The sequence below is a fragment of the Pocillopora damicornis genome, chromosome 14 (assembly GCF_964200805.1).
Source record: "Pocillopora damicornis chromosome 14, jaPocDami1.2, whole genome shotgun sequence".
Classification (NCBI taxonomy): domain Eukaryota; kingdom Metazoa; phylum Cnidaria; class Anthozoa; order Scleractinia; family Pocilloporidae; genus Pocillopora; species Pocillopora damicornis.
In genome coordinates, this window is record NC_142683.1 from 2841317 (window position 1) to 2855958 (window position 14642).

At 37.6% G+C, this 14642-nt stretch overlaps 2 protein-coding genes across 10 annotated transcripts in view; one reads left to right on the forward strand and one right to left on the reverse strand.

The window, feature by feature from the left end:
* The window catches only part of LOC113667301 (cyclic nucleotide-gated channel alpha-3), a 34387-nt gene extending 20016 nt beyond the window's left edge, over window positions 1-14371 (reverse strand). For 2 of the 8 annotated variants that reach the window (XM_089193226.1, XM_089193222.1), the window contains exons 1-2: window positions 14178-14367; window positions 6788-6870 (exon numbers count right to left, since the gene is read on the reverse strand). The gene's annotated coding sequence lies outside the window, so the exon portion shown is untranslated. Of the gene's footprint in view, window positions 1-6787; window positions 6871-14177 lie in introns of all 8 variants that reach the window. The other 6 variants (XM_089193227.1, XM_027183112.2, XR_016182771.1 and 3 more) reach the window with 5 other exon arrangements.
* LOC113667302 (WD repeat-containing protein 86) lies at window positions 591-9573 on the forward strand. Of its 2 annotated transcripts, XM_027183113.2 has the most exons (5): window positions 591-990; window positions 2182-3211; window positions 5585-5720; window positions 6341-6450; window positions 7022-9573. In XM_027183113.2, the coding sequence occupies exons 2-5, from the start codon at window positions 2426-2428 to the stop codon at window positions 7145-7147; spliced, it is 1158 nt and encodes a 385-aa protein (XP_027038914.2). In that variant the 5' UTR covers window positions 591-990; window positions 2182-2425; the 3' UTR covers window positions 7148-9573. The 2 variants fall into 2 exon arrangements, with proteins under 2 accessions (XP_027038914.2, XP_089049355.1); XM_089193229.1 differs by lacking the exon at window positions 591-990 and having other exon boundaries at window positions 2049-3211.
* Window positions 14372-14642: the final 271 nt, after the last annotated feature.

A 14642-nucleotide genomic window follows, 5' to 3' on the forward strand; every position in this document is an offset into this window, starting at 1 on the left:
TTTCTGGTCGTCATTTAATTATCTGTATAATTAACCACTTTTAAAAATGCTGTGTTTTTCTTTTTTTTTTTTTTGTCTTGTCCAGTGCGAAATTCGTCAGAGATACATCCGAACCTGTAAGTTTTCGTTTACAATCGATGACAAAACTTTCCTAAAATAATAGTTTTCAAGTCCTTACAACAGCTGCTGTCGACCACGGAAACAAATACATGTGATGACGTTGGGCACAAAGCTAACACGTCGTTGTTAATTCATTTCAGCCACGAAAATCGAACTTAAAATGCAGATCTCTTGAAAGCCTGTAATTTACTCCTTTAAAACAACGCCAGGGGGTAGCGCAGCTGACGCTTCCGACAAAATACCATAAAAATAATTAAAGTATTTCCTAAACCACAAGGTAGTATTTAAAAATTCTAAAATCCGCACCATATGCGACATCTCGATTTCTTTCTCCTGCTACCTCAGCTTTTTATTTAGCGATCAAGCGCGTGAATAGTGCGCAAACCGCTGCTTAAATATTGCGTAAAAGGCAAAAGATCTACGTAAATAACCAATAATAAACACAGACGGCAAAGTAGGAAAATTATGGAAATCTTTTAGGAGACCCGCGTTTTGTGGCAAGCCTTCCAGCATTATCAAACCCCTGGAAGGTTCTTTTAGATATGATCTGCTCGAACGTTCCATTTTACATGGAACGAGGCCACTGACAATTTCAAGTTCGCAAAGATGCCAAATTAAAACTGGCACACCAGTGAGTGACTCTGCGACAGGTGATCGTGTCCCCAAATTAAACAAAATATTGACAAGGCTAAATCGAGAACGTGACGTGAGCAGTAAAGACTTCCTTCGATTAAAACTTTCTACGAATGGAAAGCCGGAAAAAAAACGAAAATAAGACAACACAGGCAAAGAATCAGAGCTTCTGTCACAAGATTTCCCACGACTATGTAAAGTAAAAAAGCAGCTTCGTCAGGGAATTTATCGTCAAAGGTATCTTTTTTCCCTCTAATTCTTTAGTTTTGTTTCCAAAGTTTATATTTCTTCCATCGCCTCTGTCATCGAGGATTATTGTTATTAATTATCTAAATCTCGCTTTCTTGTATTGATACTATGTTTTCAAAATGTTTATTGGGGAACGATAACAATAGTTTGTTTTCAAGTTGATCGACGAATCCTCTGAAACCGAACCTTTATGGAGAAATTCAGTTTAGTTAATTTTTATTTGTTTTCATCTATGTTTGTTTGTTCCACGTTTAACGACGCATCTCTTGTCGTTAAAGGGGTACTGCTTATTTACCTGAAGTGATCACCATGACAACCAGGTTGAAAAATTTTTGATTATTTGTGCATGGTTCATCACAAACCTCTTAAAATCCACGGCCAAAAATTGCTTCCAATCCTTTATGAGAGCTACACACATACTCCTTTCTTTCCGGGAAGTCCAGGGTTGGGAAATGATTTCCGCAATGAGATCCTTCGATTTGTTAATTCTGCTATCAATTGCGTTCAAAGTGGCTGGATTCATTTTGAACAGCAAAGACTACAATTCAAATTGACTACCCCATCACACGACTACAATAACTTCAACTTCTAATGCCCTGAATTTCCCGGTTGGGGGTCTTCTGATTACATTAGAGCATTTTACACTTAAAGATAACATCTTACCAAGCTTTCCCAAAGCCGAAAGCTGATATGTCTGATCGCCAAGCGCGTTCAAATTAAAACCCTATCGCTTGGGAAAAAACCAGAAAATAGAAATAGCGAGAGCAGAAAACGCTAAAAATAACTTCGAAATACAGCAATCTATGTCACGTTTTGTTTTATTTTGTTTTCGGTCCATTGTTTTCACAAAACGTTATAGTTACATGTCTGACACATTATTAAAATCTTCTCCTGCAGATTTTGGGAAACGATTTATGCTAGTTTTGCTGCGACAAAAGTAATTTTATTATCCTGACGGACAAAAATAAGTCCTATTAGACACCTCGACGGGAAAATTCTAATTTGAAACTTACTGTCGGCCAATGATGGCCAAGATCTTACTATAGCAACTCCTCTAATTAAACTACATTGTTTCAAGCTCATTACAAATTCCTGTAACTCAGGAAACACCGCAAGAACGACAGAGTTGCACTGTTTGTCTTGTTTCCAATGCATTTTCCTCATTCGTTCTTACTGCAGGTCAGCGCGCTACAAGGATCAGAAGTCCAGGATTTTCGTTTCATGGGACTTCTAAGTCGAAAATCGCCATAATTGTTTCTTCCTTCTGCACGTCTTTCACTTGATATGGTTTTCCAAAACGCGTTTATTTCTCTGATCGAAGGCTAACTTTAAAGACAACGTATAATGGCTACCAAGAATGAGATAATCTGCAGCGCGTTTCAACAAGAAGAATATTGACTGCTCTGCCTCGATACAATATATCATGGGAAGTGGAATCTCAAAAAAACAAACTCAAACGCCGGCGACACCGACGAAGAAGAAAGGAAAAAAGGACGGGTACCTGTTAAAAAGCGTTAAGGAACATGAGGGAGCGATAAACGCGATTTGTATGAGCCATGATGGAACCACGATCGTCACCGTTTCTGAAGACAAGACTGGTCGCCTTTGGGATACAAAGACTGAAGAGTGTGTAGGATTATTACATGGCCATAAAAGTTATATCATAAGCGTGTGTGTTTCGGAAAGGTATATATTTACCAGTTCGGCCGACAAGACTGTTCGAAAGTGGAACTTAGAGAGCGGAGCGTGCATTAAAACATTTCTCGGCCACACTTCAAATGTAAATCGCGTAATTTGCTCAGGGGACTTAGTGTTTTCAAGTTCTTACGACAAAACAGTGAAATGCTGGCATGCAGACACAGGTGAATGCTTACGAACTTTCCGCGGGCACCGGTTTTCGGTGACGCCGCTGTTACTAGTGTCGGATTCAAACCGTGGAGCGGCTTTCGGAGCAGATTTGGAAAACAATGATGACATTCTCATTTCTGGTTCGGTCGATGGAACAGCTAAGAGCTGGGGAATGAATTCAAACGAATGCCTCGTTACTTACAAAGGACATGGCGGAGCAGTGAACTGCTTAGCTGTGGATGGTAAAGGAAAAACTTTATTTACTGGTTCGGCCGATTCGACGATTCGCTCTTGGGATCTTCTCACTGGAGCTCCCATAAAGACTTTTCAGGGTCACCAAGGCGCTATTATACAGCTACAGGTACGCGAATTAAGTGTGGAATACGATAATTTAATAAATACCCAGTTATTTTCCTATATAATTCTTGTCCTTTTAAGAATGAATTGTGAAATAGTTTACACTTACAAATCAACGAAAAACTTCCTGAACTTGTTTATGAATGCAATTTCAAATTATGAATAATAATGCAGTTGAAGGATCCATTAGAAATGACAAAGCCGTTTTAAGCCTATAATTTCTGAAAACAGTGATCGTTTAAATAACATGTGTCGTTTACGAATGCATCTGGTTTACAAACTGGTTTCTTAAGCCGATTTTTTTATGTCGGCGGCTTTCTGAGAGCGCGGAAATTATCTGTTTTCTGAAGGCCTATTTTTAACCCAAGCACCAACGGAGCTTTCCCTTTCTATGTCAATTTATCGCTTCGTTGAATTCTGTTGTGCTATTACGAAGCATTAAGATTGTCGAAATTACTTCTTCTTAGAGTATTCACTATCTTGGTTAAAAAAAGTACTTCACTTAAAAATTTATCTTGCGATAAAAATTGACACGATGACATCTCTCCGTCTACATTTGATCACACTCTGTGGTTTCTAAATGCTGTCTAAATGCAATCGTCGACAACAAACAAATTTTTCACATGATAGCTTGTTTTCTGTGTGTATTTATCGGCTTGGATATGCGAATAATAAGCATCAAACAAAAAAGGGAAAAAGGAAAACAAAAGAAGCGCTGTAACCCCATTAAATTTGGGCTATTTCTTAGTTTTCCTTCTTCTGCTTCAGGGGTATTTTATTTCAATAAATTATAATTATTCCTGTAAAACCTTAGTCTTACGCGAAATTTAATAGCTTAAAACTTATTATCGTTCCACTGTTGCCGAACTGCCATTGTGTTTATTGACTTTTTTAAAAAATGTACAGTGCACGCTAAACGAATTGGGTTTGTGGCATCGCTTAGTTTGTTACAAGGAATGATATGCGAGCCTTTCTTTATTTTGCCTGATTAGTTTGCGCTAAAAGGCTTGGTTGTCGTGGAAACATTAGCAATATGCATTCAATTTCATTACGCTTTTATGTTGGTTTTGCAAGCTACTTGCAGACCTGTCTATGAATTATTTGTGGTGACAAGTGTTAACACCGATAGCTTAAAAGGAGAATCTGCTTTGTCAAAGAAAGCCGACTTATGAGAAAAATGGTGTCGTCATTTGCTTCAATAATTATTTTCCCTAATTAGTGAGTTTGCCTCGAAAACTCCTACGTAGGACGCGCTGTTGGCGTTGTCGACATTGTTTTTCGTTGATTTGCCATAAAACGGACCCTGAACACAGAAAAATAACACCGATAGACTGCAATATTATAAACACGTGTATACAAGCATCCTTGCTGGAGGCCATCTTCGCACTTCATTTAACTTTGCATGTAAGCGGGCTTTCATATATCAGTTGCAAAACAAATTTGAAACCACCAACTCCACTTTGCTTTTTTATTGCTGTTGTCTGTAGCCTTCTCATCAAAATAGTCCATTTTCAGTTCTTTATTTTGAATTCAGATCGCATCCAGTTCCAGAAATAATGTCAAATTTTAAATATTAATGACATAACCTTTGTAGAGTGTGGGAGCAGATGTATGTAACAGCTTGCTAGCTTAATACCCACACTTTGCCATAAGCACAAACCAGCTTTTAAGTGAGGCATTACTGTTACCAAAAATTCGCTTTGGTCACTGAGAATTTACTACAATACTGGTATCGAAATAAGGACTTTAAACTGTAGCAATAAGAATATGGAAATAAATTTTTTAGCAATCAGCTGTTAGTTTCATTTAAATATTCAAATGCATCAAATCTCCCATCTTTTTATATTAAGACTGCTTTAGAGAATACAGCAACAAAATTCCATATTATAGCAGATTTGTTTTAAAATCAGCTAAATAACGCCTTGTTTATCTCTCAGCCTTCACCCTTTCACTCCCAGGTGTGACTATAAAGTACTTTCTCCTTACAGAAGCAGGCAAAAGGTTGATTAGAAACAAAACGTCAACTTGGTTTACATTCTTTTAGTACTTTTCATAGATTTTTATTTTCAATTATCATTACTATTGTGATTAATTTTCTTTTTCATTTATTCATCTTTTCTTTTGTGTATGGTAATACCCAGAAAGAAACAATACTCACAATACTGTTATGAGCTAAGTATACTTGACCACATTGATAAAGGTTTCTTACTTACTTACTAATATTCATGTAGGGAGATACATTAAACCTAATTCTTAATACTGCACGAAAACAAGATAAGATCCAACAGTGAAGACTACTAGGATGATCAGCAGCCTTTATCGTTTTAGTACTTAGTCCGAGTGTACCATAGAAGTATTTTCTCATTTACATCTGAAGGTTGTCAACAAGCTGATGTACTCCTGTAGTGCAGATCAAACGGCAAAATGCTGGGTGATTGAATTTGGTGATTGTACGCGGACGTACAAGGGACACAAACATACAATAAAGAATCTACAATTCTCCGATGGCCTACGTAAGTTAATATGCAAGTTATTTTCATGTGCTTAGTATGGCATTTGCTGAGTTCATAACTGAGAGGTAGTCTATGCTTTTATGAATAATTGATTAAAATCAATCAAAATAACGTAGTTTAAATGATACTATTTTGGCTTTGTTAAGGGAAATGTACAAAAATCATACTTTTCCTTATAAAATATTAAATTCTTATAGAAGAAGGAGTGTGTTTAAGCTTTGCATACCACCAATAATAGAAATTGAACCAATAAAAGCCATGCAATAGGTGCAGCACTTAAACAACTGACATGTCAAGCCACTGATATCCAATTGGTTCTCACACAAGTGCTTAACAAACTGAGCAAGGAGGAATACAACAGAAAACAACAAAAAAAAATATGTAATTACATATTGGTTGAGCATTCCTTTTTGATGTTTGGCACAAATATTGGGTAATCCTTGTGAATTGTAAGATATGCATGACCTACACAATTAAATGAAAAAATTTCCACTGGTTCACTTGACTTCTACTGAGTGGAATGGGGGGGGGGAAAGACATAATGGCCTAGGGAAGGGGAGTGGGGGGGGTAAGACAACTTAAGATTACTGATAAACCTGTATTGTCTAATCTCTCCCCAGTAATTACCTGCAGTGGAGACAAGACCCTCAAAGTATACGAGTCCAAATCTGGCATGTGTAAAAGAACATTCAATGCAGGTATAGAAGCAGGACCAGTTAACTGTTTTGTGGTGAGTCATTTTAAGTGTTATTGTATCCTAATTCTAAGATAATCCTCAATGAAGAATAAAGAATTAATCTCAATGACATCATTGCAGAAAAGAAGCCTGGAAATATTCAGGCTTCCTTGGGAATCCAACCCATAAATTCCATAAATTGTATTTCACAGATACTCTGAGTTCTCTGCTTGTTATCTCAAGTACAGGTCAACATAATTATAAAAAAAAAAACTACTTGAGAATTTCAAACATGTTTAACATTATGGAGACAGACTCTGAAGTGTTGAGGTGTTCTAGCCAAGATTGCCCAATTATTAAATCATCATTATGTACTGAAAACACTGGGTACCTGGTGGTATCATTTTGCTCCATTTCATCCAACTGTCCTTTTCCTTATGCAAACATATGCTTGTTCCAAACTGAGATGATACCCTGCAAAAGAAAATGACCTTAATCTTGAAGATTATTAAAAAAAATATATTCAAATTAATTCACAATAAATTGATTTTGAGTAATCACTAAAAAGGAGATAATATTGCTATGTCCTTTCATGTATAATGCTGTCTTTTATGTTACTTTTCAGGCTACTAAGGGAAGGCTATACAGTGGCTGTCATGATGGCAGCCTAATAATCTGGGATGCCACAAAACTTAGAGAAGATGAAGATGATATATACCAAAATTTCCAGGAAAATGGTGTTAAAAAGTAATTCATAAAGGCTGGGTAACTTGGATCCATAAAAAAAAATCAAACCATGCAACCCAACTTAACATCATTTGCACATGAATTCTTCATTAAGAGATGGGGGGCAGTTCTGCATAGCTGTGTGTATTAACAAAGTTAAAAGCTTCACCATTTTCTTGAGTTCTAAACAAAACAACTGCACCTCTGTACTCTTCTGACTCCTCTGTCACAAGATTGCCACTGAGGGATTTTAGAACTTGCAAAGTAAAAGGCAACTCTAAATGAAACCAGTTTGGTGTGCAAAGAAATGCTAGATGCTCTATTCATTCTCAGTGGAAAGTTTGCACACAAGATAAGAAGTAACAAAGTGCTGAATTTCAGTTATAGCCATCTACATGTCTATCAACCAGTAAGTTCAGCATGTCTGACTAACATATATGTGATGGTGATGATGATGATTACAATGGAAGTGATGGTGATTACAAAGGATCGTGTTGTCTTTTTATTTTTTGCTTGTTCATTTTTTTGTTTATAAAACATTCCAACTAAAACTTCCAATCAAAGAATTTCTGAGAAACAATAAATATTAAGTGCTACGCATAACTTGATTCTCATGCTCGTGGTCATGCCACCTGTGAAAGCAGCATTGCTAAAAAAAAAATCTACATTGTATGAAACACATTTCCCTGGATTGTAAATGCTCTCACAAAAGTTAAAATAGACTGAAGTTGTACAGGTTGTAATGGAATGTTAACTTTCGATTGGAAATTCAAGATCTGACCAGTACTGCAAATTTTGTAATGCATTACCACCAATGTCCCATCAATGTGGTTGAAAAATTAGCCATTTGAGAATATTGGTACATACTTTTTGAGTACTGATTGTCCTCTGCTTGTTATTTTTTTCTTACACAAAATAAATGTTTAGCACATTGCTGCAAGTCCAAATCAAAAATTCAACTCTGCCATTACAGAACTTGAGCAAAATATCTTAAAATTGTACCACCATCTTGGTGAGTCTACTAGGTGTAAAAAAATTTGAATAAATAAATTGTTTCATGTAATGATCAACTAGCTTAAGGTTTAAAGATTACAACCAGAAATTATTTAGTTACTAAAAGTAAATAACATGGTAATGAACAGCCAAGAGACAAATTGCTGGCAATTTGGGTGAAGTATTATCAAGTTGACACTCGATTTGTTGACATACCGTAATTGAGTTTGACACACTGTTGGTAAAAGAAAAAAAAAAAGAAGCAGATTTCAATTGAGGTAGATTCGCAAATATACTTAATTTGATGGATCCCTGTTCAGCCAGAAATTAAGAGCAAAACACCACCAGAGCTTGATTTAGGTATACTTTGGGTATACTAGATATACTTTGTAAATCGGTGTATAAAAAAACAAGTGTGACAAAAACTTTTTTTTCAATATTTCCATTCTTCAATACATGGGATACAGGGTAGCAGATGAATTAAAAATAGTTTAAAGGGAAGGACAAAAATATGTTATTAAAAAGTGTTTGTAGGGGGAAGGAGTTGCCCCCTTTGTGCATTAGCCACAGCCTTGGAAACATAGGAAGCTTAGTCTCAAACAGCTGTCCACTAATGGAGCAACTCGCATATCTTAGCAGACAGTGAATTTCTACTCTAATGCTCACTCCTCTAAATGAAGACACAAAATTAATGTATTTTGCAGCTGTAAGTATGTGCAATGTATAAATACAACTTCATCCACGTGAAATTAACACATTAGACACAAAATGATTATCATGATAACTTACTCACAGGAATTGATAAATAACATTATACAATCAGAGTCAGACTTGCAGATTTTTTTAAAATTGATATATAATTATCAAATTAACATTTTCCTTTACTTGACAAGTGTTCCAAAGAAAGATGAGTTTTCTTCATCTGGTATCATTATATCATAATTTTACTCAAGCTCTTCAAGGCTGTACAAAGTAAGTTTTTTTTTGTCTTCAAGGTTAATATTTCTAAACATTTATACTGTTTATTTAGCAAAAGTCAGTAGAAAGTTTCAAAAGGTAAACATTTCAATGAAAGAACTTGTTTTAGATTAAAGTGACAGCTTCTAATCAGTATGACAGATAGAAAGACTTGGGTGTGTAGATCTAACAAACAACAAAACAGTACCAATTTAAGCAAACTGGCATGAAAAGACCAGATAAAGAGGCCACTACACATTATTCAGCCAAAGGCAAATGACTCTTTTTTCTAGATTTTGATGAAGTCATGTATCTTTGTTTGTGTATCAAGTAGCACGGAGCAGTTATGCACTACTGGAACATTTACAGATAAAACATCAAGAATTTAGAAACAGATAATACAAATACAGTGGTAAATCCATGTTTCATCAGTGTATATTTGCAAGAGAGAAAAACAAAAAATAAACTTTGCACCAAAGCATTGGAAAATCATCCATAAAAGAGTGGTTCATTGACTGGGTATATGGATGGTGTGCATAAAGAAGGAAGTTTCACAGGAATCAAAAAGTGATACTAATATGAATGGGTGGATTTCAATTCCTTCTGTAATCATAAGAGTACAAAAATGGGACAGTCGCAAAGGGGGAGCCCCATTTGTTAATCAAAAGTAAGATTACAGATAGAATTGGACAACACAAAGTCCTGTTACCAATTAATCAAAACTATTTCATAAAACTGTTTTCATAAAAAAAAACCAAGTTACTGTTGCAAAATGCAAGGCAACAGCATGTGCACATGACACATTCTGTCCACTTACACTGCCATGACATGCTAACTGTTCCTTTTACTGTCCTATTACACTGTCCAATTACCCAGGTAAAATGTCAGGCGGGATATAGGCGGGATCCCGGCAATCCCACCCAAGATCCCAGGTGGGAATGGCGGGATCCCGCCTTAGGTGGTGGGATCCCACCTTTCCCACCTGGGATGAAAATTTGATCCCACCTGGGATCCCGCATTTAATGCGGGATTCCTGCATCCCACCCGGGATCCTAGGTGGGACTTATGCATTCTACCCGGGATCCTGGTCGGGATTTACATATCCCACCTGGGATTCTTTATCCCAGCTACGAAAATATTGTTTTGCTGTTTTTATTCTTACAAAACGTTTTTGTGAGAGTTCCAATACTTATGGATCATCCACACACTCCGCAAATATTTGGCATGCAGACAAGACAGAGGTGGTCACTGTTCCCTTTGAGAAAATACACCTTTTAAATGACTTCTTCAATTTGCTTTATTTGAAACTCTGATCTGAAAATATTTTTAAAACAAGACTTGTTAGTAGTGAGAAGTACAAACCGAGTTTCTTTTCATAACTTAATTTCTTAAATGTCCCAATCACTGGACCTCCTAAAAAATATTACTTCTTTATATTTTTGGTGCAAAATACAATTCCTTCTTTACATACAAATGAAAAGTACAAGTCACAGTTCAATAATAACAGCTCTAAAGTTTACTTGTTGTTCTTCTCTGTGTCAGAGATCAACAAAATTTTTCTATACCTTGTAGGTCTGGTATAAAATTGTACTTGTAGTATAAAATGACAACCTTGTATCTTCGTTCTCTCCACCCCTTTCCAAGCTCGGTAACGCTTCGGACTGTGCATAACCATTTGCAGACGAGAATTCCAATGCACCTCTGTAATCGCATGTAGTTGCTTCTGTCTCTCGTGCAAATGTTTTCTCCGTTATGAGACGCACTTGACTCTGTTGGCACCACTGCTAGTTCACTGGAAAGACCGACTGAGGAATCGAGATGGCTAACTGTGTTGAAACGTGTTGCTGAACGCTTGTTGTGGTCAAGCCTTGTTGATTTGGGTACTGGTACACTGTGATCATCTAGGTATCTCTTATACTTCCTAATGTTATTGGCTTGTGTTGTTTCTCACCTTCGCCGTGAACATAACTCAAGTGGGTTTCGAGTCTTTCTTTCCTCGAAAACTTTCGGCCACAAATCGTGCATTCTTGTTCGATTCTTGTCGATTATTTCTACATAGAGTGAATTCACATCATTATTTATGTCATCATCAAAACATGAATCCAAGGTATCCACCATCTAAGAGAGGAGAACCGGTCAGAAGAGACAGAATAATGTTGCGCGCTTCTCTTGAGACTGCAATGGGTCAAGCCAGCGGATTCTCTTTGCTAAAAGGTCCACGTGATCATGCCCGTAATCGGAAACAAAGAAAACTCTATTTGGCGCTCATCTTTGAATGTACTTTTCATCGGTTAACCGCTCTTGCTTCAAGTTGTTTCTTTTCCCAACTGTTTTGCCTGATATAACACTTCTAAAGATTGGTTTTATTGTGGTTTAATGGGAAAACGAGAACAGCGTGAGTGTTTTAAATGAAAAGAAAGTCGTTGGCGCCGTGAACTTAAAAGAAGGGACAATTAACAGTTGACATATCGACTGGTTCAAACAACGATCGAGTGGCCATTTAAAGCTAGGATTTTTAGAAGTTTGTGGTGAGTACAAATTGCCATATTCGTTACGTGATCAAAATCTTATCAAAGAATAGAAATAACGGCTTGAATTAATCTTACCTAACACTCAGCGCAACTGAAACTCAAATAATTCTGAGAATCGAATTGGTCGCTTGCATACTGCAGTTTCCTAAGCTTACACTTTACAATGAAATAAATCTATGAGTAAGGTTTCAAGATTACTTTAGTCACATTTGGGAACATTCTGACCTTGCTTTGCTTTGAAAAATTCGACTGAAGAGAGAGCAGACTTTCAATCAGTACCTTTGTCAAAATTTTGATAACATGAATTATTGAGGTTTTGTCTTTCTTTTATTCTTTGATACACAACAGCCAATTTTTTTAAACGTTGAGCCTTATTACACTGTAGATGGTCTGCTTAAATGATGAAGAAAAAGTAATATGCTGAGTTTTGCTGTTATTCTTTAAGAATGTTCGGTTAAGAAATTTGTTAATGAAACAAGTCAAACACATGCTGGTTCATTGCAAATAAATTATGAGATCTTTATCACATATAGTCTGTGTATTCATGTACTGTTTGAATCATTTATGATCAATAGCTTGGTAAGACAATGGGATCCCATTGGAGGTGTCAATATGTTCTATAGCTAGTTGGAAAGTTTTGGACCCTCAGTGGATTGATGGGGTCTATAGCTCACCTAGAAAATTTTATCCTCTTAATTTTAAGATATCCTATCCAGTACATTTCATAAATCTGTGGTCTCCAGTGATAAACAGGATCCCTCAAAGGATTTTTCTGAAAGTGAGAAGCCATCTGTAATTTTATGCAGGGTCTAAACTGGGATTGGCAGGATCCCAGATGCAATCCCGCCTGGGATATGATTTCCCAGGTGGGAAACTATCTGAAATTTGAGGCAGGATCCTAAGACGGATTGGTGGGATTCTAGGTTTAATCCTGCCCGGGATGTGCTTTCCCAGGTGGGATGCTATTAGGAATTTAAGGCGGGATCCCAACTTCAATTGGCAGGATCCCATGTGGGATCCCATGCAGGATGTTCCATAATCCCAGGTGGGATCCCATGTGGGATGTTCCATAATCCCAGGTGGGATCCCATGCGGGATGTTCCATAATCCCAGGTGGGATCCCATGCGGGATGTTCCATAATCCCGGGTGGGATCCCACATGGGATGTTCCATAATCCCGGGTGGGATCCCACCTGGGATGTTCCATAATCCCGGTCGGGATCCCACCTGGGATGTTCCATAATCCCGGTCGGGATCCCACCTGGGATGTTCCAAAATCCCGGTCGGGATCCCACCTGGGATGTTCCATAATCCCAGTCGGGATCCCACCTGGGATGTTCCAAAATCCCGGTCGGGATCCCACCTGGGATGTTCCAAAATCCCGGTCGGGATCCCACCTGAAGAAGGCGGGATCCCACCTGGGATACACCTGGGATCCCAGGTGGGAATGGCGGGATCCCGCCTCATATTTTTACCTGGGTACAAGCATGATGCCTACACAGTCCTATTAGTGCTCACATCAGGGTAACTTGGTGTTATCAACTGAGTTATCAAGTTAGTGTTATCAACATAAAAGAGTGTAAAGAGTTTAAAGGCTATGTTTCAAGCATTAGCCCTTCGTCAGAGTGATTGGAGGAATTGTGGGTTGTGTGTGAGTTTATATGCCAAAAATGGAGATATGCTATTGGTGGGAATATTGTGATAAGAATACAAGAATAAATTAGTTGAATGAAAAGCACTTGTTGATACCCTGGGAATTAAGAGTGCTGATTTGGAAGATAAATTTTTGTTCTAGAGTTTTGTGGCTTTCTGAACTGCCTAGATGAAGGGAAAGGCCACAAACTGCCACATGCCATATCGGACCGGTGATAACCAATCATTCCTGAGAATTTTGTTTTGTCTTGATTATTTTTCAAATAGAGTGTCAAAGTCAAGGAGTAATAACAAACAAGAAGCATTTTTAGCTTCAAAGCCGTCAGAAAAGTTTGGAATGACCCCTGAGTAAGAACCTGACAAACTTTCCCATTTTTTGTCACTACTGTTTCCTTGCTTTGACATCTTTATTTGCTGTGAACGTAACAGGTCCCTAATCCGATGACGAATTATGGTTGAATAGGCCATTTTACAGTTGTTTACTTAGTTGCCAAGCCTTTGATTTGGAGTGAGGCTGAAGGTGACCTTGTTGAGATAGAGACCAGTATCTAGTTAGCATGATAACAAAGTAATTTGCATTTGAAAAGCAGCAAGGTTTGTATCATAACAAGGTCACCCTTAGCCTCATTCCTGTTCAAAGGCTTGGCAACCAAGCACACAACTGTAAAATGGACTATTGGGACTGAGGTTATTAGAAAAACCACGGTAATTTGCGCCCCTTTTAAAGAGTGGGTGACAAAGGCGAATAAAAGGTTTATTAAATCCCTCACCACCAGATTGAACGGGCCATATTCAAGCTCTAGCTTAAGTAAATGCAATGTTTTCTATGGCAAAAGAGTGATCTTTTCGTAGCCAAGGTATACCAAAGACGAACTATAACGAAGATCGATACAGAAGCTATGTGTTTTTCAAAAGTTTTACCTGGTCACGACGGTGCTTTCTACCCTTGAAGGACTCAGAGCTAAGTAAAAGGTGAAAAGGCAAATTTGCCCTACCACCATTTAGTCTGCATTCTCTGCTAGAGATTCATATCCACTCATTTTATGATGCAGAGTTGCCCAGCTGTATTCAAACACGCTTCTTCCATGAAACTTGACTCATGTGTTGTCGCGGGTTTGGCGCCCCTAAATACGTCATCATATTTGTGTACTCTGATTGGCTTGCTGAGGGAAAAGATTGGCGCCGTTTCTTTGCACCCTTCCTAAAACTTCCTTGTCGCCAACTACGTTCCCAGGCTCTCCTTTTTCCTCCGTTTAGCATGAAAGGGTGATCCATACAGTGAAACATAACAAAGCAAACAGGAATATTTTGCCTCGCTTTGGTTGGGACGAAAACCAAGTTTTGCACTTAAAAGATACATTGACCCACCATTAGACTGTGCTTATA

Bases quoted from the DNA above. Each gene is read 5' to 3' on its own strand.
- LOC113667302 (XM_027183113.2), top strand. From the start codon at position 2,426: ATGGGAAGTGGAATCTCAAAAAAACAAACTCAAACGCCGGCGACACCG. The intron at 3,212-5,584 runs GTACGCGAATTA...TTACATCTGAAG, and splicing joins GCGCTATTATACAGCTACAG to GTTGTCAACAAGCTGATGTA. The intron at 6,451-7,021 runs GTGAGTCATTTT...GTTACTTTTCAG, and splicing joins GACCAGTTAACTGTTTTGTG to GCTACTAAGGGAAGGCTATA.